This window comes from Vombatus ursinus, unplaced genomic scaffold (genome assembly GCF_900497805.2).
Source record: "Vombatus ursinus unplaced genomic scaffold, bare-nosed wombat genome assembly UNPS02014792.1, whole genome shotgun sequence".
In the NCBI taxonomy this organism is placed as follows: domain Eukaryota; kingdom Metazoa; phylum Chordata; class Mammalia; order Diprotodontia; family Vombatidae; genus Vombatus; species Vombatus ursinus.
The window spans coordinates 15,690,508-15,716,326 of record NW_020954570.1 but is presented as its reverse complement, the minus strand read 5'-3'; the positions used below and the strand labels follow the sequence as shown (position 1 = coordinate 15,716,326).

At 34.9% G+C, this 25,819-nt stretch overlaps 1 protein-coding gene across 1 annotated transcript in view; it reads right to left on the bottom strand.

Moving 5' to 3' along the window:
- ST8SIA4 (ST8 alpha-N-acetyl-neuraminide alpha-2,8-sialyltransferase 4) overlaps positions 1-25,819 on the bottom strand; it is a 135,929-nt gene that overhangs the window by 34,174 nt on the left and 75,936 nt on the right. The window contains exon 4 of the mRNA XM_027869148.1: positions 20,842-21,135. Within this exon, the coding sequence (XP_027724949.1) occupies positions 20,842-21,135 (294 nt within the window). The remainder of the gene's footprint in view (positions 1-20,841; positions 21,136-25,819) is intronic.

Here is a 25,819-nt window from a genome sequence, read left to right as displayed (position 1 = left end):
TTTCAGGTCTTTGAAGTCAGGGACTTTACTTTTTCTTTGTATCCCCAGCATTTAGTGCAATTACTAGAACACACGAAAAGCTAAGTAAATGTCTCCTGATTAATTGGTTGATCCTCTTTAAATCTTATTCATACTTTCCATTTCCTTTCCTATTGTCCAAATACCTTAAGAAAATCTTTTTCCTCTCTTATTTTTCTCTCCTAATTCTATTTGTGAGCTATAATAATAATAATAATAAATGATAATGATAATAATAAACCTAATCATGATATGAATAATACAGACATATCAAGGAAAAGGAAAACCATGTATTTTGAAGCTAAAGGCCTAATAAGATAAAAACCTAAAGTCCTTGATATAATGTTCAGAATTTCCACTAGTTTCCTTCTCTTTTATTTAAAACTCCTTTCAATCAAATATAGTATTTAAGAAAAATGAGCCCACGTGAGATCCCAACGAATTTTTTAAAGACTATTTCATAATTTTGGTTTTTGGTTTCCTTTAATCTCTAATATTGAAATGATACTTTTCCTATCTTGTTTATAGAAATACAGTGTTTTAGTTCTATTCTAATAGCAGTTAAATAGATTTAGAATTGGAAGGGACCTCACAAATAATCTAATTCAACTTCCTCAGATAATAGATGAAGAAACTAAGGCCTAGATGTGAAGGGTTTTATCTGAGGTCTTCCTTGATATATACCAGAGTCAGGATTTGAATCTAGTTCTCCTTATACCAGTACTAATTTGGTTCTAATAAACTTGGAACCTAATCATCATGGAGAATCATGTTTCTATGGGAAGTTCTCTTTCACACTAACTAACAAAAAAAATAAATTTCAAAGCACAACTCATTTGTATTTTGGAGACTGCATGTATCTGGAAAATATTTGTGGGAAGCAAACATTTTCTCCTATTTCATGAGGCTCTTTCAAACAAAGAGCATACTTATTTATATATTGTAATTTCTCTGAGTAAGAATATGTATTACAATACAGCTGGTGATTCAAATAGACAAGGAACATATAATTTTAGTGACAGAACTGACATGTTAACTTTTTATTATGCCATTTAAACAAAGCTATTCCTTTGGTTACATATCTCCTTTATTTCTTTACTTGGTATTTGAGGGTACCTGTATTGGCCAATGTTGTTCAATAAAAGTATGTATATCTATACACATGTATGTGTGTATGCATATGCATACACATATCTTATATATGTGTGTATATACAATTTTGAGTATATATTAAAATATATTTATATACATACCTACCTATATTGATTAGGTATCAATCTAACAGCCTATCATCTAAATGCATTTCCAGATTTGTTTTGAATATGTATAGGAGGTAATAGAGCATAGTGGGATTCAGGAGGCTATATTTAATCCAGGCTCTTCCACTAGGTAGCTTGTCTGAGGTGGGGCAAGATATTTAACTGGGACTTGGGTAACTCACAGTAAAATAAAGTTTTTTGGACAAAATGACTTCTAATGTCCCTGAAGCTCAAAGGGCCTATGATGTTAGTGGTATTTTTGTATACATGTATATGTTTATGCATATATAGACATATGCATGCATGTACATGTATGTGCACATGTATAAATATACAATCTAATTATATGGCTTTGTGAATGTATAAAATTGACTACATCAAAATATAGCACTATATGCATGCACATATACTTGTCAAAATATCTAGCCAAATATGTGCATTCATTAAATATGATATATACATACTGATATACATCCTAATCTGTTTCCATTTCTTTAAACGTAATAGGTTTCACATATAGTATAGCTATAGCTTTAGCTACATATTTTGACACAGCTTTAATTTTATATATGTGTATATATGTTATATATATATGATTTTATAATGGCATGCATATGAATATGAGATGTCTATTGTATTTACTTAAAAAGTTTTCTTACAAGTTGACTTAAAGTTTTAAATGTAAAAACAATTCCTGGGGCAGCTAGATGGCATACCTTTGGATAGAGCACCGGCGCTGGAGTCAAGAGGATCTGAGTTCAAATCTGGCCTCAGATACTTAACACTTACTAGCTATGTGACCTTGGGCAAGTCATAACCCCACTGCCTAGCCCCCCCCCCCCAAAAAAAACATTCCTTTTGAAAATCTGGAAATCCTTTTCATTTGACTTAAATTACATGATCACAGATTTAGAACTAAACCAGACCTCAGAAATCATAATTTTACACATGAGGAGACTGAGATCAAGAGAATTTGGGCTATTTGACCAAGGCCACATCAGTGGTAGATAACAAACCTGAAATGTAAATCTAGGTTCCCCAGCTCATAATTCCTGCTCATTCCACTATACCATGTTGCCTTTGTGCACATGGCAGCTACTCTTTACTATATCTGATTTTTTTTAACATTTTACAAATGGAAAAGAAATAGAAGAAGGTCTCCAACATGTTGTGTCAATCTTCTATTGGAGAATTTAAGGAAAGAAGTGAATAAAAATTTAATAGGATGAGAAGATTTGGAAGAGTTATATCTCTACCAATGGAAGGGGGATATAAATTGATGTGATGATGTATTCATTAAAGTATACAGAATAATTATTCTTTTAAAATCAGCGGTTTGATTAAATTCAACAAGCAGTCTATCCACTGTGCCAACCAGCAGCCTCATCACTGACCTTCAGCTTTTGCTGAAGTCTTATTTGGGCTTCCCCTTATATATTAAAGCTAATATAATCACAGGCATCATTGAGAGGAAGAGCTTCCAGGAAGAAGGAGGTAATAAATAGTCTTTCTGTAATCTCCCATGGTGAATACCACAGCCAGATTAGCATGTTTAGTTCTGGGAAATCCAAGAAGTATAGTTATAAGGTAGACAGCATTCAAGGAAGGGTAATCAGGATGGTGAGGTGTCTTGACTCTCTCTGTGCCATTTGAGGATCATTTGAAACACCAGGGATCTTTAGCCTCAAGAAGAAAAAGGAAGGGTGTAGGGTGGGGAACACACATAATAGCTTTCTTCACATATATGAAGAGCTGTCATTTGGAAGAGAGGTAAGAGTTGTTTTGTTTGAGCTCAGAGGGCAGAAACATGTATAACAGTTAATAGTTGCAAAGAAGCAAATATGGCTTGATGTAAAGAAGAAATTTTCAACAATTAGAGTTATCCAAAAGAGAAATGGGGTACATTTTTAGATAGTTGTTTCCCCATACTGGAAAGGCTAAATGACAATTTCTTGGGTCTGTTATGTTATAATGGGGAGTTTTGGTAAATTATAGGTTGGATTAGATGACTGCTCAGGGCCCTTCTAGCTCTAAATTTCCATGATTTTGTGTGTGGGGGGGGCATTTTTTTTTTGTCACCTTACCTCACCCAGGCTGGAAGTGCAGCAACAATGCATGGACCTAACACCACTGCAGATCAACACAGAAGCTTTGACCCACTCTGTTTCCCATCTGGGCCAGTTCATAACTCCTTAGGCAGCCTGGTGTTCTCCACTTCTGAGGACTCACCATATTCATGCTGGACTTTGTGAAAAGTACTACTCCAGCTTAGAACTCCTCTATTCTAGTGACCCACTAGCCTCAGATTTCCCAGTTAAAAGAGACTACAGGTATACACCACCATACCCAACCACCATAGATTTTAATACACCTATTTTGGGGGTGGGGTGGGGGTGGGGAGGTCAAAGACAAGTAAATGTGGTCATTTGAAATGGGAAAATGAAAGGACTGGATGATTCATTTCATGTGGCATGAATTTTATTAATAGGTGATGGCAAATTCCTATACTAAATCATACTCATTCATAATGAATTTCTTAGAATTTATACTTGGTTATCATGTGGCAAATTTAGAATGAAGCAAGAGAGTAAATTACTACACACCTCCAGTAACTGGAGGTGCCAATTACTACTTCAGAAATAATATGAAGAAAGACAACTAATGGCCACTAATTGACTTCATTCAACTCTTTAACCTGCCAAGGTTAAGAAACATACATTTCTTCTTTTGAAGACACATGTGGAATCTTAATCCATTATCAACATTTACCATAATAGTAATAGAAACATCAGGAGAGTTAAATCTCAAGACAGACAGACAGAGATAGAGAAGGAAAAGGAGAAAGTGAGGAAGAAAGCACAAGAGAGTGTAAAAGTATGAGTGAAAAGGGAAAGCCAATTCAGATATCTGTAAAAAAAAAAGGCACTTTCAAAAGCTCTAGATTGTCAGAAGTGATCAGATATTCCTATTTGTTTTTTCTAAACAAATAAATTCCTTTCTTTGACAAAGATTCCACTGGAAGTAGCTACTATTATTTTTTAAATCCTAGCAAAAGAAGCAATAGAGGTAGGGAATAGTAACTACAGTAGCTTTTCTTAATCAGTCAAGCAATTGTCAAATGAATGGGTTTTCCAATAGGCTCATGGTCAGTTTTATATTTGTTGCTCTCTAACATAATGTTACGTATTATAATTTGTTATATAATGGCCCTGATGTTTTTATACATCATGAAATAATTTCATTATGCATTATAACTTAATGGAAAAATAATAACATGTACTTGAGAGTTTAATGTTGCCCTCTCAGGATCCTCTCAGGAGAAGTTATAAAACTGGTCATTAAGTTGGATCATTTGGGAATATTATAGCATCCCCTACTCTATCCTCTGCCACCAGTATCCAAAAACTAATGTGGATTAAAGAGATTATTTTTTAGAAAAGAAAATTAGGGCTAAATGTTTCATTATCAATGCAACCTGGACAAAAGCTTGAAGTCAATTTCCAAAAGAAATTTAAAACTCTGAGCTGACTTCTGTTTATTATAATAAAATATAAGCCCTCTCAACTCTTGCTTCTGCACAAACATGAGGAACAAGACTGGTTTTAAAATCCTCTCTAGACTCTACATCATGAAAGCAAATTTTCTAGAAAAAGCCATTGCAATGAATTCTAATCCAAAATAAATTTGGATTTTAGATGTTCATTTTGGATGAGAAGTACTTATGTATTATCTAAACAGTGATCCTAGTAAAAATTTGATGAGAGTGCTTAACAGTTAGTTTATCTTGAAAGAAAGGAAATGATTTTACAAAGGCTGTAGCCTAAAAAAAATTAACTTCAATTACCATGCATTAACTTTAAAACAAAATACATTATAGTTGTACTTCTATTACTACTACCACTAACACCATCACCCCTCCTACTACTGACATTAGAATTACTTTAAAAAAAAGACAGAAGGGAGTTTTCAGTTATTCTCTCAATAATCCTCAAAAAAATTTCCTACTTTAGATATACAAGAAACAAACATAACTATTATTTTGAATTTCCAGTCAGACAAAATGAAATGAGTCAGCATGAGATACAAAAGGTCATTCAGAGAGCCAGTGTAGGAATGGAAATAAATGTTACATTTCATAAATTCAAATCTGATGTTTTATCTTTTCCTTACATACACTTTCTTCCTTTAAGATGGAACTGTGTTACCAGGAAAAAAGAAATCTTATTATCCCCACAAGTTTCATGTGTTTGGATGATTTCAGTATAATGTTTTCCTCTCTTTATTCTCCAGTACAGTTAGCTTGGATGCTTCACTAATTCTAGTGAATATGGAGGGAAGTCTGGGTACTACAAAACTGTACTTATGGAATCTAAGATGGTGCAGTTTCTCCTAAACTTTAAGGGTTTAGAGTATGACCTGATAATGCACTTGTTGGGTCTACTTCCTGAGAACAATCCTAGGTAAATTTAGAGACTTTCAATACCAAAAGATTGACTACCAGGTGACTTTTTTCTTTAAATTTTAGCCACAGCAAGAGCATATAGATTGTTTACCAAACAGGCAGGATTATTATTTCTATTGGTGGAATAATCTACACTGATGAAATTACAGATATTATGAAGTGTTATCTTTATAGGTATTTGTTCATTCCTATTGGAAATACAGAACCAAATTCTATTTTTCTCTTCTATCTGTCTCTATCATCATCTCTGTCTGATCACACTCCCCCCAACGCACTATTCTCTACATCCATACATACTATAGAATAGCCCAAATTGTTGTCATACCCCTTAGTGTGGCAAAATAAAAGGTAATTCCAAGAAGCATGTTCAGATTTTGGAGAGCAATTTGGAACTATGCCACAAGGGCTATAAAAGCGTGCATAGCCTTTGACCCAGCAATAGCTCTTCTAGAGCTGTATCCCAGAGAGATCATACAAATGGGAAAAGGACCCACATGTACAAAAATATTTATAGCAGCTCTTTCTGTGGTGGCAAAGAATTTGAGGGGATGCCCATGAATTGGGGAATGGCTGAGCAAGTTGTGGTACATGAATGTAATGGAATACTATTGTGCTATAAGAAATGATGAGCAGGCAGACTTCAGAAAAACCTGGAAAGACTTGTATGAACTGAAGCTGAGTGAAGTGAGCAGAACCAGGAGAACATTATACACAGTAACTGCCACTCTGTGCAATGAGTGACTTTGACAGACTCAGCCTTTCTTAGCAATGCAAGGATCTAAGACATCTCCAAAAGTCTCACAATGGAAAATACTATCCACATCCAAAGAAAGAACCATGGAGTTTGAATGCAGATCGAAGCATACTATTTGCTCTTTTGTTTCCTTCTGTTTTGTTTTGTTTCCTCTTTCTCGTGGTTCCTCCTATTGGTTCTAATTCTTCCTTACAACATGACTAATGTGAAAATATGTTTAATAAGAATGTAAATATATATGTGTGTGTATATATATATATATATATATATATATAATATGTATTTATTTATAGCCCATATCAGATTGCACACTGTCTTGGGGAGGTAGGAGGGAGAAAAATTTAAAATTCAAAAGCTTATGGAAGAGATTGTTGAAAACTAAAAATAAATTAATAATAATAATAATAAATAAGCATGTTCAGGATAATTTTCCCAGTCCACAACCATTTGTTGTTGTTCAGTTGTGTCTGACTCTCTGTCACCCCATTTGGGATTTTCTTGGCAAAGACAGTGGAGTGGCTTGCCATTCCCTTCTCCAGCTCATTTTATAGATGAGAAAACTGAGGCAAACAGTGACTTTCCCAGGACCACAAAGCTAATAAATGTCTAAGGCCTGATATGAACTCACGTCTTCCTGACTCTGGGCCCAGCATGCTGGTCACTGAGCCACCTAGCTGTCTCCACAGCCATATACAACTATAATTCTATCCCAAGAAGCCCTACAGCAGAGGAGCTACATGGCACAATGGATAAAGCAGTGGCCCTGGAGTCAGAAGGACCTGAGTTTAAATCTGGCCTCACACACTTGATACTTAACTAGCTGTATGACCTTGCACAAGTCACTTAACCCCGATTGCCTTGGATGGGGTAGAAGAAGAAGACCTAAGGCTAAAGTGAACCCTTGGTGTTTTTTGTAACTAATTCTGCCACTTGGTCAGTGCTGTCATAATTCTTAGTTCAGATAAACTAAACATTCAATCCCTCTGAACAGTGAATTTAAGAAAGAGCTATCTTTTACTTGTGTCTAGAAGTTAGTCCATTCTATATCATCCAGAGGTTAGACCTGTAACTCTTGTCTCTTGTCTTTATTGTCTTTCTCACTCTTACAAGCGAATTAACGACATTACAGTATTCTCTATGGCTCTGTGGCTCTGGCTTGCTATCTTCCTGAAATGGAGTGACATGATTTAGAAGGCTTAGTTACCAAGGTACAGAATTCAATGAAGTGAATGAATTTATAAGACTTCCAGTGACACATCCACCTTTAAAAGTGACCTGCATTGCTTTCCCTGACAAGTTCATTGTCTTCCATTATAAGACTGATTTCTGTTAGATATAGTCAAATATAGTATAAAGGTGCCTGTCCTGTGACAGCAATGACATGAAGTGAATTTTGACAAAGTCGGTTCTTATCTGTGGAGTCTGCTTATGAGTAAGGAGACAGCAAAAGGCCAAATGGCACAAATGATACTTCAGTTTTAACTTCCTCATAGCTGAGTGAGACTGGAAGAAGCGTAATCATGTATCATCTAATGAGTTGGGAGTCAGGAGAAGCAACCGTTTTCTGAAAACAGAACTACTTCTGCAGTGCACAGAAATACTTCTTTTCTGAAGAGCTATTTCCTTTTTTCAGTGAATGAGACTTGAACTTGAAAACCAATTAGTTCTACAAAACTGAGTGTAAACGCAACCTGAAAGTTTGAGAATTACTGATTGAATAAATGATCATCATTATAAAACGGTCTCTAATACATCCTGCTTCAGTTACACTTTTTATAAATAGGTATTAAAAAAATAAAAGAATATTATTACATTATGATTATTTCTTTTTCTATTTACAAGGTTAACATAAATTACTTTTTATTTCTTTCTAATTATACTGTTATTACTAAGGTGAAAATTAATTTCACCTACCCCAGTCGGCTCTAGTCTTTCCTACCAGCATTAATTTTTCATTTGTTTCATGGTAAATAGCTATGATGTTTTATGTTTATCAGAGCTATATAAGAAATTTGTTCCTGCATGGAAGCCAATGTCAATGGTACAGCGGCCCCTAAAAAGGGAAACTATTTAAACTTCTGTCAAAATGCTTTCAAAAATTCGTAACGGAGAAATTACAATGTATGAACTGTGCTATGTCAAACCTATTATGAATGAGGTTAAGAGAATTTACTTTCCAGATGAAAAGTGAAGTTCAGGCTACAAAATATGGAGTATAAAATAAATACCATTTGACAGATACCATAAAGGTTAAAATCTGAATCTTATCTGGAAGCTTGTTCAAGGCCAACCTCTGTACTAGAGAATGTAAGCATTTTTCCTCTAGTCAATAACATTTAGAGCTTCCATTTAAGAGATTTTTATATAAAATATCCATTATACACACTTGCATTTGATAAATATAATAAACCAGAACAGATTAACCCTATAAAAGCTATTGATTTTGCTGTTCCACGTGCCACTATTCTCATTGAATTTGTATTGGTTAATTTATACTACAATGACATAAAATAAAAAGAAAATATTTTAATAAATGAGATCTATGTTTTTGATGGAAAGGTCATTGTGCCAGAAAAAGTTTGTTTTGACAGGCCTTCACATTCTAACTTTGTATTTCTCTCAGAAGTACCACCAGAAACATCATGGTTAAGGAGCTTGGTTGGAAACTCCACAATGACACACAAATAATAAAGCTGAGGATACAGAGGTTGGTGACAAATTTCTGAGGTAGTCTATTTCACTGTGAGTTTCAACGCTGGGGAAACAAGTGAAATAATTTTCCAACTCTCCAGCTGCCAGAGTTAAAGACCACATGGCCTTATTGCTTTGTAGACTGAAACAGAGGTTGGTGTATTGAAACATTTACAGTATTCTGCACAAAAGTCTCATATGCCTATATTTGATTGTGAAAGCTTTCCTGTCCTCATCAAGACTTTCATCAGGGCAGTAGTAGAAAGAATAAACCTAAACTTTTGTTTCTACATAGAATCAATGGAAGACAAAGTGAGGAAGAAGTTTAACAGTATCTTGGCTAATTCTGTCTGTTCTGTTTTCCAGAACATTTCATTTCCTTTCCCTAGTGTGGCACAGTATAGTGGGAGCTGGTCTCTAAGCCAGGACAGGAAAACCTGCACTCAAGATCTCCTTTTGACAAATACTATCTGTGTGATTCTGGGCAAATAGTGTTCTGGATAACTTTCTGAAACAAGAAGATGCAGAGGTGTTAGCCTGCATTGCTGGAGGAAATTCCTCACCAGGAGCCCCCTATAGCAATGAAATCACAGGCCTTATCCCTATTTCTATACCTTCTCTCTTCCCAGTCACAGTGTCCTTCAAAATTCATTAACATGCTTGGCATGGTGAAGAACCAGAACACTCATTTTCTCAGTATACTGAGCAGAAGTTAGGAAATCCAGAAGAAGGTAATTGGAGAAATGAGGAGTCAGGAGAAATAGACATACGTTAATGAAGCAAAAATTCCTTTGAAAATATATTTCTCACCATTACCAGGAATTTATTTGAGTTACTTCACTTTACAATTATGGCATAATTCCTTCTAGATTCTTCATATTAATTTCCATCCCATTCTGGAATTTGAACATTTTGTGTATATGTCTGCCAGCACGTTCTAAGATAGAATATAGCATTAAAAAGGAGATACTTTTTGGGCTCAGAAGGGAAAGCTGAAAGTTCAGTTGCTGTTTGGGAATTATTCAAAGAAAACTACGTAGAGAATATATGTGAGCTATGAAAGGCAACTCAAATCCTATCTGCTGAATTTTTGGTATAATTATGTGATAGAAGTATCTTACTGATTCAATGAATTTTTTTTCCTAGAAAATTTCCACTTTGTTAATATTCCAAGATAGAAATACTACACAATGTGCATTACTAAGATGCTTGCATGAAACATATTATGTGTTGATTATTTGCTTTAAAAGTATATTTAATTAATTTTGTACTTGAAAGCATTTCTGCCATAAGCATATGTTACAAGTTAAGGGGGAGGGGGAATGAAAGGAAGAGACAGAAGATTTTATAGCTGATCATCCTGAAAAATGTTTTCAGCAATCAATCTTTGTAAAACTAACTTTATTAATGATGATAGGTTATTTGACTTGAGCACCTATGAATTCCACCATTTGTTGTTCTTCTTTGATCTAAACTGTTAAGTACTAAAATATATAGAGAAGTCTTGGTTAGCATCTTCAATTCTTAATTATTATCATTATGATCTTCAAGTTCTGCCTTTAATATTTGTAAGGGGTATACATTTTTTTCAAGTAATGCTGACAAAATATTTGGGTAACAGAATAACCTGTCATATTGTGACTGTTACACATGAAATTCTAAATCTATTTTCTGTTAAAAAAAAGTTTTCTGAGTACTAGAGTGTGTTGGCACATGGAGTAAAATGCATGAAAGAATTTTAAATGCAACTTATATTTTTAAACACATCATATTAGAGAAATAAAAGAAGAAAACTTAAGGCTAAGTTAGTTCAAACTATAATATTACAGACAGCAGTGAATATTATGTATTTTTGGTCATTTCAGAGTAAGCTAAAGGTAACTGTTAAATCATTTCTAGAAATATGACCTTCATAGAAAATTTACTATAATTCTGGCAGAGATGTCTTCACATAACTGAATAATTTTCATAATCATTAATCTAAGACTCTATTGTATTGCACTACAATCCTAATTTAATTTGGCAATTTTTTTTCTAAACTGTTACAGAATGAAGCCCAAGTACACTTTTTTCTTTACTGTCCTTGGGGAAAAGTCTATAGGAATTGAAGCTGTCAACACTCCTACTCTTTTTCCCCATTAGAAAGAGTAGATAGTTTTAGTACTTCTCTAGAAAGAAAAATCAGGTGAATAACATTTTTTATAATAGTGTGCTTTAAAATAAGTAAAATAAAAAAAGTAATACAAGCTCTTTAAAATATATCCTCAATAGTTGGACAATGTTGTACTCTATAATGGAAATTTATACTCTCTGAAATTAAACCTTTTAAGTATTTTTTTTATGCTTGGTGAATGGTCACCATAAAGTAGTCACTGATGGTAAAATTTGTCCCTGGAAAATATTTCTCATTACTAAAAACAGAACAGAAACTATGAGTCTGTTGGAGTAGGTGAATGGAGTACAATGGAAATGCTCACTCCATAAACTGTTCTCATAAACTATCCTGACTTTTAGCAGACTTTCTTTGCTCTCCTTTAATCTGAGAGGCTAACTTAAAATTTGATGTGGTAGACATAGGCTGTGCTTGACACCATGACACTAGGGACAGGGTAGGCCAGAGTGGTGTCAGGCACTCCCACTAGTTGGCAGTAAACATCACAAATGATTGTAAAACCTGAGGCTTTATATCTTTACAAAAGACCATGGTGTGAATCAAAACAGGGCCAGGCTTGATCAAACCTTATGAAGTAGATTAAATTTGTATTCTATACCCAATCAGACTTTTCTTTCTTTCCTTTCTCTAGGCTCTTACTATCTCTCCAAAATCTCCTGTTTCTTAGGCTCCTTAGTAACTCTATGACCTTTCCTTCTTTCATTAATGCAAACTAGCTCTGAAATAAGTATCCAACATCAGTCACTTATACCCCACTTTTTGGAGGGGGGAGGCTGGGCAGGGAGTATGTGCGTTTTGATATTATTGTTGTAGGGAACTTCTGGTAAGAAAATCTCCCTCTGCGAGTACAAGCCATTAGCAATGGCTATTCAACCTATGGTCTTAGGAAGATGTAACATATTCCTTCTTGAAAGGGGTTATTATTATTATTTTAAGCTGTTATCTCTAAATATGGCATATATTTCAGGTCTCAATTAGGAGATAAGAGAAGGCATTGCTTTTTTTTTTCAGGAGGAGGAGTTGTTATAGTTCTATCTGCTCATAAATTTAACTGAGTCACAAAAACATGGTTCTTCTGACTAGAAAACTTTCCCTCTTAAGGAGGTCAAATGTATATGTAATTATACAGCTGGACTCCCAGCATAAAACTCTCAGCATGAAAGACACCAGTTTAAACAGAAGTAAGTGAGTAGGAAGTTGGACACTGATTTAACCTCGCTATAATTCATATGATGCTTTTGTTAGTGAAGTTGAGACAGACAGACAGAGACAGAAAGAATTTCCGTATAGGTTCATGGTTATTGGTCTAGGGCTATTGGTCCATTGGTTTCCTTTTTTCTCTTTCTGTAATGCATGGTCTATTCTTTTATATCAAACATTTGCTAAGAATGAAATAGATGTCATCTTATTTTTATCTTTATAAAAGTATATCTTTATGTGTTATAAAATATAGAGAGTAAATAAAGTTTAAAGAAAGCAGAAAATTCCAAAAGTTAATCAATATTAGTTTGCCAGGCATGCACAAGTCAGGAGAAGGGAAGGAAGTGAAGAAAGGATAAATTTACCACCAGGTACTAGTAACAGCAGCAGTGAAGAAAAACCTCAAAATCCTTTCTAGGTAGATTGTTCTTTAAAGTGGTCAGTAAGCCATATAAAGTTCTAACTATTCAGGATTATATTCAGTTTGAAGTCACAATTCCATTCACATGCAATTAGATGGTGTCAACCCCCACCCCCACCCCTTCTGCTTTCTCTGCATGGGGCTCAAAAGTTAGTGTTTCCCCCTTCCAACAGGTTTCCATTTCCTATGATCTTTTTGTCACTCCTTCTGGTTGAGAAAAAAAAAAAACGTCCTATCACTCCTTGCCAATAAGAGGCTACATTATGAGCTGAGGGATGTTAAAACATATCAAACATTTCAAGTTAATGGATATTGAACAGATACTGCTTTAGGGAGTTAATAAGTACTCTTTGGAAAACCCAGCTATAACACAAATACCTTATCAAACGAGAAGTATATAATGGTAAATAAATCTATCAGATTAACTGAGAACACAGTAATGTCATATGATGAGTCTATATTCTTGTCAAAGAAATAGGCTTGAACCTCCCAAAAAATGAGAAAAAAAGCATTATTTCCTGAAAGATTTTTTTATGCATCTTTTCTTTCTCTACTTGGCATAGTTATACTATAATTATATTCCTAAATCTATCCTCCCCAAGGTCCTATTCTGATGATGAACACAAGTTGTGCAGATTCTACTATGCTGGAAAGGCTTTGAGTAAGCTCTGGCAACATATCCACATTTATTACATAGGTTCAATTAATTTGTTGTGTGCTGCAGTTATGTTAGCTTTTAAGTTTTTTCAAGACCAATTTTGTCAGAAGTAGTAAAATCTCACTCGCATACACATTCTTGAAAACTCTTTTCTCAGTCTTACCTTCTAGATGAAAGAGGATACTGAAATAGTAAACTTAAGCTTAGATATTATTATTTTATAAGCATAAATAAAATTTTCTGCTCTCTAATCATTCATTCTTGAGCTCAGAAGATTGAATTGTTTATAAGCATCGGGAAATCCTTAAATGGAAACCAAGTGAATTAAAAGCAACAGGAAAATGCTGAATGATAAATTTCCTGACATCCATGGTAGCCAGGAACTAGAAAGTTTATTGAGAAAGGCTAAGGAATTTTCTGTCTGAAAATACTTTCAAAAAGGTGAGTTTTCCTTTGCATAGAACTTAGATATGGCTTGACCTTAAGTTCTAATGAGAGATAAGTGGAGGTAAAACCTAACAAGTTAGCTGCAATTGTCTAGTACAATTTAAGTTCTAGTCTTACTCTCCTGAAAACAAGATGGTTTTACCTACAGGGTTAAAAAAAAAAAAAAACCCAGAGGGTTGCTGATTGTGTTTCATTCCAGGGTTCTAGAGGTAAGCCGAGGGGCCAGGAGGTTTCTCTAATACTGTTGCTCCCAAGCCCCCATTCTGTTCATTGATTATCAATTAGTCAGCTAGAGTTAATTACTTTTAAGAAACAAGTATTCACTAAGGTGATATAATGATAACAGCTGGTACAAAACTTCTTCAGAAAATGGCATCATACTGTCTCCCAAGTCCATACAGAATTCAGGGAAAAGTGGTCTGCAGCTTAAAGAGCAAATGTAGTAAAGGGGTAATAGTTCCTGGTTGGATGCAAAGCCTTTGTGCCCTTTGTGAAGTCCCATGAAGTTCCCCCTTGGATTTGTGAAGTTCCCTGCTGGGATCCAAGGGTCGAGACCCTTTTAGAGTCCAGAACTGCATTTTTCTCCATGTGTCTTATTTGTCCTCTCTTAGTTACCAAGTGGATGCACTGTTTGTTACTGGTACAATTTCCCCAATGACAAGGTCTTTGGGCTTACCCCACCTCTCATTCCCTTGCTGCACAAGAAGCCTGCAATCAACAAAATTTGACTCCAAAATAATTGCTAGAATATGGCTGCTGGAATCTTTTTCTCTGACACACACACATATATAAACATGTATCTAATGGCTGCAAGCACTTCATTTCTTTCAAACTTATTTAACTAGGTTGATTTCACCCAATTTATGCTTTTGATTGATGGATGGATTGATTGATTCTAATCATCCAGAGGCAGCTAGAAATTCCTAACACCTATCTTATGCCATTGCTTGATTGATTCTATAACTCAATCAAGTAAGTGTTTTCAGCTGATAAAAGTATTAGGGCATAGAACATCTTGATAGTTACCTTGCCTGGGATTAAGATGTAGAGCACTCTCTTACATTAGTAAAATAAAAAATCTTAATGTGGTCAGTCACAAGTCATAGTCTCTGGATGTGCCTTCCTCCTTTTGGTTTATGGGCTTTTGAAATTCTAGTTTGTACTTCTAGGGGTTCTGAGATAAATGACCAGAAGCTACTTGAATGTGCCACTTCTAGCTCCAAATCAGGGACAAACATGTAACTATATCTTAGAACTGTTGTAGGAAATCTGCCTTATTTTTCCTTAGAGGAATTTCCCTAGTTGTCACCTCTTTTCTCTCTCACAGCATTCCCACTTTCCACCTATTTGACCCTGAAGCTTCAGGGAAGATGTTTAATATTTACCACACAAAGTCGGGGTAAATTAACTTTCACATCTCTTTTCACAATGTTTCCCAGATGCACGATTCAGTGAAACTAGGAGTTATAAAGTAACTTTGCTACTTAGCACATCAGGAAGCAAGCTAACTAATAGTTCAGTCTCTTCCAACAAGTTTGTTTTGGGAACATGTTAATACACACCTGTCAGAGAAATCAATCCTGATTTTCACTTTCCCTGATGGACTCTGAACTTAGAATAATTGCTAGGTATAATTGGGGAGAGAGGAAAGAAATGCAGGATCAAGGACAATTTGACGAAGGTAACAGCAAAGATTGTAAGGACAGTAAGAGCAGAAGAGTAGAAATCACAATAGACCAAGACTAGATAATGGTACTAAGCATCTGAGCATTCACATTGTCTATATGTGAATAAATAAAAACAGGAATAAGAAGAGGATCAGTAATGTTGTTGTTGTTGTTTTTTCTGTTAAGAGAAAGAGGAGGATCCAAGAAGAGACAGAACTTTGTGAAAAGAGAATTTTACTACTGCCATGGTAGCTGAAGCCTTTCTGAAATTAGCTGAGATCTCAAAAGGTTAATGTACGTGAATAACTGGTTAATGACAGGAGAATCTCTGGCTCAGCTTATTACTGCTGCTCCCCTGCCCCCATTTATTTAAGCCCAGTAGCTATCTGGTTAGTTCCTGCTCTATTTGCAAAATTCCAGGTTGAGATATCAGGTAAATCCCCTTTTATTTGCTGATGAGTTTATTTACCTCAAGTAGATCTTTCATTCTTCTATTGGTTCTTTGATGTATAAATATTTGCCTCCCCCTCATGCCCTCCACAAAAATTTCAATTGTCTCTATCAGGAATGGACCTCACATAGAATTTTTAATGTATCTATATTTGCCTTTCAAAACTTTCCACTTTAGTTCCAATTCAGAATGATAAATGTCTCTTCCCATTTCATTTAACATGACTTTGAAAAGATTTCACCACATTAAAAAAGTAGAAAGAAATATATTGACTTATTGACTTCTATGAAGAGACAAATTTAAAACACACAACAACTTCATATGAATGGTAGTTTGGAGCTAGAAAACAATTATACTGCTGGGAACTTGAGTTTAAATAATGAATTCTGATAATATCAAAGCTTCTGAGATGACACCCCAAGGCTAAAAAGATGGCTGTGTATTTATGTGTGTGTGTTTTTAAAGAGAAGTTATTTGTGATTACTTTCTTAATTACTTAAGCTTTCTATACAGTACAGACCAAAAAGGTATTCTGACTTCAGCGTTGTGATTATGTGTGGACTGAAAATGTCTGTTCTGGGATCCCTGAGACCTACAGGAAGGTCATCAAATTTTATTCATCAACAGAGGAAACGAAACTCTCTGGGCAAGGCTATTTCGTTAAATTGTATTTATCACTGAGCTTGTTGATAACAAACACAAATGAGATATAAAAAGATACTTAAAGAACAGGCCTTGGGGAGCTTTAACCTTGCTTTAAAGTCCTGTTCATCTTTTGTTTCATCAGTGATTCATACTTCCTTGTTTTCTTTTCTTGGGGCTTCATGCAGCTCTCTCTAGACATGGTTTGAAGCAGCTAGAGTACATTATCTGTTGAAACAGTTATGTGCTGGCCTTTCACAAATACTGTGTGAACAATTTTCTCTTCTATTTCCATGGTGTAGGGGAGCTGTGGGTACTTTCTCTGCTTGATTTATTTTATACACATCATCATATATACTGCCTCTCCAGAGCTACATCTTACACTTGGCTACTGCAAAGGACTTCCTCAATCAACTGGCTCATAAAGGGGGAGCAGTAGCTCTCCCAACACAATAGCAACAAACTGAGCAGCTACCTGTGCAGGTGGAAGTGACCTGAGCTTCAACTCCAGTTTGGCTCAGCTCAACAATATCCCAAACTACTAGCATAAGAAGTACAAGAATGGCTTCCCCGGGGGGGAGAGTTTTAGAAGTATCACTCCTTGGAACAAGCCTCTCAAGACTCCATGAAGCAGCTTAGATTCACGTTGGGGTTGGAAGAAAAGTGAACAGAATAAAAATACATTTAGTGCTGTGATGTACTAATTATTTTCTAAATGGCTTTGCCACTGTGCGCAAAATTTGAGAGAAAAAGCTCTTATTGAATCCATTTGTACTAGAGATCAGAGGTGGTTCTGCCTTTGTTCCAAAGCATTATTGCATGTAATCTTAGTAATCATACAAAACTTTGCATAGCCTTTCCAACTTGCTGAACTAGCTCAGACTCCATGACACTTTTCTTTTCATTTTTCAGTAGTAAGAATGCACTGGGAAACATGAATATGACTTTAAGGTGTATTGAGCTCTAAACCAGATCAACCTTATCATTTATCATTAGTTTCCTGCACAGCTAGACAATGCAGAGTTCAGTATTTTGCAAAAATTTTCTTTAGGCAGTTATAAAAAAATTTCATCTCTGTCTAAAATTAATGGAAGTATAAGGTGTGTGTGTGTGTGTGTGTGTGTGTGTGTAGGAGGGGGTGGTGAGGGGAGGAGGAAAAGAGAGTCTGATAGACATGGGAGAAAAATTAATACTGAAATGTCAGACATGATGGAGATAAAGTATTTTCCCAACATTGTGAGTGGTTATACATTGAAAGGCAGTATGGTATAATGGAAAGGATACAGGGTTTTCGGTCTCAGGCTACCTGGTTTCAAATTCTGTCTTTTGTATAAACTAGATGTGTGACCATGGACAAGTCATTTAACTCCTGTGAACCTTAGTTTGCCTAATCAGCTAAGATGGCGCTGCAGTGGCTAGAGGACTGCCCTGGAATCAAGAAGACCTGAGTTCAAATCTGGCCTCAGACATATAGTGGCTTTGTGACTCTGAGTAAGTCACTTAACCTCTGTTTGTTTCAGTTTCTTCAGCCAAAAATGGGGATACTATCAGCACTTACCTCCTAGGGTTGTTGTGAGGCTCAGATAAGATAATATTTGTAAAGTATGGTACCTGGAACATAGTAGGTGCTTAATACAAGTTTGTTTGCTTTGTTCCCATCTCTGGAAAGTAATAATTTAACCTGTGGGATTGTAAATTTAGAGGTCCAGTAGTCTAATCCTGTCATGTTACAGATGAGGAAATGAAGGCCCAAATAAGTGAAATGACTTTGCTCAAGGTCACATAGATAACTGGGATTCAAATCCAGCTTGACAGACTCTAGCAGAGAACCTCTTCCCCCACAGCACACAGCCTCTAAACAAGTCTTTATGACATTGACTGTGTTTGGAAAAAATTCTGTGCATATCACATAGGAGTATGTGCGTATGTATATACCCCAGCTTCCAGCAGTACTAGAGGGGTAGAGGTGGGAATATGGGGTAGGGTGGGGTGGGGGGTAATGTATTGGGAAAACTTTGCTGACTGAAGGAAGGTATCTTTGCACTAACCCTCCCAGAAGTCTGTGTGTCAGCTCTGCAATATGGAAACATTATATATGTACTTGGATATCAGTTATTACTACTCTCCAAGTGAGTATCATTTTTTTACTTAACAACTGATATTACCTGGGTAATGTGTGCTTGCAGCATGCATAATATTAAAAGACTATAGAAGATTCACGAGGCTAGACTGCATGAGTGGGGAACCTCCGGCCTCACGTGCAGCCCTTTGACTGAATCCAAACTTCATAGAACAAATCCTCTTAATAAAAGCATTTGTTTTGTAAAACTTGGAGTCAGTCAAAAAGCTGCACCCAAGGACCTAGAAGGCCACATGAGTCCTTGAGGCCACAGGTTCCCACCTCCGGAGAGCAAGAAGGATAGCTATCATTGTGGAAATATGAGATCCATGCTCAGACATGCTTCTCCATCAATATTCGTTTTAATTTGGGTTAGTGCAAAGGTTCTTAAATGTTTGTATATCATGGAACCCTGAAGCGGGTTGGCAAAGCCTATGGACTACTTCTCATAATGTTTTCAAATACATAAAATCCATAAGATTACATTGGAAATTAATCATACCAAAATACAGTTAGGAAAACAGATATTTTTAAGTTATTAGACCCCAGGTTAAGAAACTCTAAAGTTTAAAGAAAATACCTAGAGTGATCAAACTTCCCCACAAAGTGGTTGTCAGGATTAAACAAGTTAATGTAGAGAATGCACTTATATTACAAACCTTAAGATGCTTAAAAAATATCAGTTATTATTCCTCTCCATGTGATCATATCGTTTTTATATAACAACTTATATTACTCGGGTAATGTATTAAAAATTCATAGGTAGTTATTATTTCTCTATCATACATACTTTCTCTTCCTTAATTTATACTTCATTTTTCTATTCCAACATTCAGAGAGTAAATACTTTATCAATCAAGTGGAGACCCAAAAAAGAGTGTTGAGAGACATTCATTCCTCTGGGAATTTTTCAAAGGTTTACAGCAAGGGATAGATTAAATCCTTGAAGGAAAGGGTAATTAAAAACAAAACAACTTACATACAATTTTAATTGCAGTTTATGAATTGCAGTTCTTGATAGTAAAGTGGACATCACAAGAGTTGTTTAATCATGAAGTTGGACTTAGTTTATATCACTTTTAACTCTGTGCTTGGAAAACTATCTCAATAGAATTTAGGGTCTACTTGTTAGGTATGTGTTTAAACTACCACTGGTAGTCAAGCAAGATTGAGTTAGACCCTTTGCCACTTCTTAATGAGAATCTCTCTCTCTCTCTCTCTCTCTTTCTCTCTTTCTCTCTCTCTCTCTGTCTCTGTCTCTGTCTCTCTCTGTCTCTCTCTCTCTCTTTCTCCTCCCCCCTCTCTCATATTTTTTTTCTTACTTTTAATGAAAGGAAATGTTGGCTTAATTCATGAGGATAGCATCTGTGACTTTTTTGGGGGAAGCATTAAGGATTATTAGCTCAGCCAGACTTCTCTCTCACTGGTACGCTTATTTCTACAGATGGGACTTAATTGCTCTTTAAATATGCCTAGCACTTAACGTCTCTACAATATTGCCCACTAGCCATTTGGCACTTCTGCTATCTTTTCCATACTTAAAACTTGTCAATTATGTTGTGAAAACATTTTTTGTTGTTGTTGTTGCTGTTCTGCTATTCTTAGTTGGTCATAGGGAAAGAATATAATCTATATTTTGTTCCTGAGGTAGTATAAATGAAGCTCTAAGCACTTACTTTCTTTGAAAAAGGGTAAATAAGGGGATATATATTTATAAACAACCCAAGTCTTAGTTCATGGAAAGAACAATCTTATTATAAAAATACTAGAGGTAAAAAGTCTATTTGAAAGTTTACTGAGGCTATTTTCCATCTAGGGAAAATTTTAAGTTATGAGTTCCATTGTGTCAAGGACAGACCAGTCTTTTCCAGACACTTACCCTCTGACAGCATGAATAAGTCTCAGTGATGGATAGGCAGTTCTCACTTTCAATTTATTCTTAAGGATTAATGCATTAACCCACTCCACATGCTTCTCTCCTCCTTTGACCATGAAAGCAGGAATCCAAAGGACACTGTCATTCAGCATAGATAGTCTATGCACAAATTTTTCTCTGTCACTCTCATTCCGAAAGCCTCCAAATGCTCTTTGTACAACTGATGGATTCATGGTAATAAAATCAGATTTAGTTCCCACATCTGCAGCAAACTCCAACACAGGAGCTAGATTGCACCTGAAGAGGAAGAAATTAATGGACAAATGAAAAATAAATATAAAACATTCACTCATATAAGGGTGTGCATGAAAAGAAGCACTGAAAATGAACATACAAAGCTGTTTCATACCAGGTGAAGAAAAAAATACTAGTGGTACCCAGCATGGTAATACATAGTGTTTTAATAAACCTCAGTCACACCATTTACTTTTTCAAAGGTCCTAAAGATGACTAGTTAACTACTATTTTAAAAATTAATTTCTTAGATGAGAATCTGTGTCCAGAAAATAAGTATTAAAATGCCACTCATTACTTCCATTTAACTTACTATCCAGTGATACTTTTGACTCACGCATTAACAAAACCTTAACGCCTATCATCATTTGAGCTGCAAGATCTCGAACCAATAAGGACTCTTTTCTCATTTTTGGAAAATAGGCAACCTGAATTACATGCTATACTATATAGAATACACTATTCCTTCCCAGGTCAGTCAATTGTATGATTTAAATTAAACATTTTTATGAAAACAATTTTGTACAACTAGAGTTTAAGGGGAAAAAGCAGTTTCAAGCAACATAGTAATCCACAAAGGTTTTCTATAAGCCTGGTGTGGCAGATTTTGAGAAGGTTGTAGAAATGAGATAAACTAGAGATATCAAAATAATATATATTGCTTTGAGATTTTAAGTAGCAGGGGATTTTTTTTAATAGCATACACCTTAGGGCACCTTATTTATCAAAGACCTAAGTCAGGGACTTGCTTTTTGGTTGATAACACTTACAAGAAAGGAAACATCAATACATATCTTGAAAGTGTTATTTCAAACAGGGAACTGAAATAACTCTGATCCTATAACAGAAACCCTTGGTGGCTAAGATTTAAATCACGGTTAGTTGATTATGAAATCTAAAATATTTTAAAGGAACTTTTCTTTTAGGAAAAAGTGTTTAAATACAATTCAACTCACTCTAACATAAAGTTCACATATGTTATTTTTAGAATGATGAATGAAATAACATGATTGTCCTTTCTAATTTCTGAAGTATTTCTGCATATTAATATCTCTGGCTCACTTTTTTTCTTATGCATTTCATTGCATTAAATACATTCTCAAAACACTCAAAGTTCACATAAAAATGAAGTGTATACTGGGCTGGTAAAGTATCTGAATATGTGTCTTCAAGTTCATTAATGTTCTGACATAAATTTTTTTTCAGATCTGTATAAAGACAAAACTAATTTCCCATTCTTCCTTTCATACCTAAATAAGTAAAGACTATGATATCTAGTCAGACACTGAAGAAAAGAAGCACAAATTATTACATGTTACTATTCATCTCTCTCTCTATATATTATATTATATAAATGTACACATACACATATATATATACATATATTATATACACACACACGTACACACACACACACACACACACACACACACACACACATATATAATGTGACCTCTTGCTTCCATGAAGTTTACACTTTGCTCCTGCAAATCCTAACCTACAGTTCAATTTCTCATTGCAGCATCAATCTGGCAAAAAGAAAGCTACTGGAAAAGAACAGTCTACCAATGACAGAGAAAGGATATAAAATCACTTTATTCCTCTGAATAATGAGGGCTTTAAAAAGAGAATTCTTCAATAATCAGGAAAAAATGTCAAAGCCTGATCCAAGTTGATTATTTCAGGCACTTAAGGAGAGTGCACATCATTATAAATATATCTTCTTCCACTGAGAAAAAAAATAAAAAACTTGTTAACATTTCAGTTATGTGCACATGTCAGGAAAACATCCCGTTGCCTTCTTTTTGTTTTAATAGAAATCCAGTAATTCCATTTCACAAGATTTCCACTCTGGAAACATAGTATTTGTACTGCATTTCCTCTATAACTATACAAAGAGTCAATAAAATATAATCTCCCATGTTTTATCATTTGCTTTGCCATTATCCATTCATTTACTTCTTGTCCTTCGGTATTCTTTCATTATTTCATATTTAAAAGGTCTTTGAGTTATAGTTTTATTCACTTGCCTCCCAAAGTGCAATGATATTGTTGATTCAGTGTGAGAATGTCTCTGAAAAGTAGACAAGGAATGCAGCATTTTAGGACTGTGAGATTTTAAAGTGATAGGGTTCTATATTGGAAAACATTAAATAAACTAATATTTTCCTGAAAGTAGAGATAACATGACATAATGGAAAGACCAAGGAACTGGAAGTCATTCTGCCAGGAATTAGCTGTATGACTTTGGCCAAGCCATTTTGTCACTTTGTTTTAATTTTTTTTTTATCTTTAAAATGATATCCTATGATTCAGTGATTGAAGATAAATGTGACAGAGATAATTTACAGTATTGAGGTGAGGGAGTAGACATTAAACTGGTTTTATTCTCAGACACCATGTACCATCTGTCCTCCTCCACTCCTTCCACCTCCCAAAAGGCCATTGATCAAATAAGATATGTAAGTTCCTACCATATGCAGAAAAATAAGCTAAGCATTGTAAAGGATTGACAATAGACTTCCGTTATTGCTAAGTTGTTTTTCAGTCATGTCTACCTCTTTGTGACCCTATTTGGGACGTTCTTGGCAGAGATATTGGAGTAGGTTCTTATAAAGGAGAAACTGAGGCAACCAGAGTTAAGTGACTTGCCCAGGGTCACACAGCTAATAAGTGTCTGAGGCTAGCTTTGAAGTCACAAAGAAGAGTCTTTCTGCCTCCAGGCCCTGCATTCTATTCATTGCACCACCTACCTGCTCCTAAGATATTTTCCTAGTGTTTAAATAGTTAACACTCAGAAGACATAGCTAAGACTCAGAAGAAAATAATATTTAGCTGGCTAATGCTATTTGGTAGAACACAAAAGTAATTCCAAGAAAGGATCTAGCTATGTATGCTTTATGGAGAAAATTTGATAAAGTCTGAATTGTAGGATTTGAAGAAGAAAATGGTATGAACAATGGCACAATCATAATGCATGTGATAATAGCTAGAAAGATGTATTATCATGAGTGTTTATTATTATTATTTTACTATTAAAAACCTGGAAGATTTTTTTAATGTTTTCTTTGAACTTAAAGTTTAAGGTCACATCAACATATGCCCCCTAAATTACTGATTCTGTGGTTGAGTCAAGTTTTTCAGTCATATTAATAGCTAGTTGACTGCCATACAATTAATCAGAGCAGTCATTAAGACAGCAAAAATAACCAGACCAGCTGTGTTGCACTCCAGTGGTCTTAGTCAGGTTTGTAGCAGCAATATGAAATTCAACACAACAAGCAAGCAAATGAACTGGTATGAAAGACTGTGAGTAGACTTATAATCATAAATTTCTTCTTTTTTTCCTTGAAAGGCATAACATTCAAATACTGGTAGTAGCCAGCATATGCCTCAGGCACTTATGTAGAAAAGCAAATGTGCTTCAAATGTTGCCCTCAATCCCATAAAATTAGAGAGCAATCTGGAAAAAAATATTCTAATGTCCTATGATTGGCAATGAAGTATGCTAGACTTAGAGCAACACTTAGTGGGATTTTATGCCAAATTCTGTACAGTCCAACTATCCTTGTGCTTGACATACAAACTCTGTCTTGTTCTCTCTCTCTCTCTGTCTTTCTGTCTCTCTGTCCATATATATATATATATATATATATATATATAATGTATATATACATATATACACACACACAGAGACACACACATGTGTTTGTATATATATACATATGTATATGTGTATGTGTGTATACACAGAAACATGTACATATATAAACATCTATATTTCAAAAGAGAAGCAAATGTTTATATCTTCTGCAAAGTGATTGTAAATATTCAACATTCTAACTGATTAAGATATCTTTTTTCTTACAAGTTTCACAAACATATATTACTCATATCAAACACATATAACACTATATTCAATGCTCAGGATTATATTAGGCATTTAGGATTCTATGAGATGCTCTATATAAATATGGCCAAGTTGTTTAATGGCATTTTGATCATTGTTTTCTATTATTGCATACACACGTACACCTTTATTGTTTTTGAGATTAATCCAACTGTATAAACCAAAAGAAAAAAAAGCTTGTTGTATGCAGTGGGTTTTATATCAGTAGAGGTCTTCAAACAGATAAAATGTTCATTTTGCTGATAATGTTATAGGAAAGCTTAGCAGGGGTTGGATTAGAGGCTCTCTAAGGTCCCTTCAAATTCTAAGATCCTGTGAGTGTGTGATACAATATAATAGCTATTTTCACTGTGGTATATATTTTAACTAGCAGGAGTAATTAACATTATTTTGGTTTTATCTAAAACAAAACATAAATGAAGATTTTATTGACAGCAAGCCCAGGGCTGTGAAATTTCCTTCACAGGTTGCTATGACAGACCTGATACTGGAATAATCAGAAAGATGTGGATCCCATCTGTTTATCTATTTGTAATGGAAAATGTATTTAGTTGACAACTCATTTCTGTTTGGATAACAGCAGTCACCCTCATCTGACCCATTGCCAATTTATCGTTTTCTTCCATCCAATTCAGATGCTAATGCTGCTTCTGTTACCTCTTTAAAAAGAAAATTATATAAACAGCTAAATTTATTAATTTATACAGTCCTAAAGCATTTCACAATATTGATATTCAATAGCAAAATTAAAGTTAAACTTCAAACTTAATGCAAGCA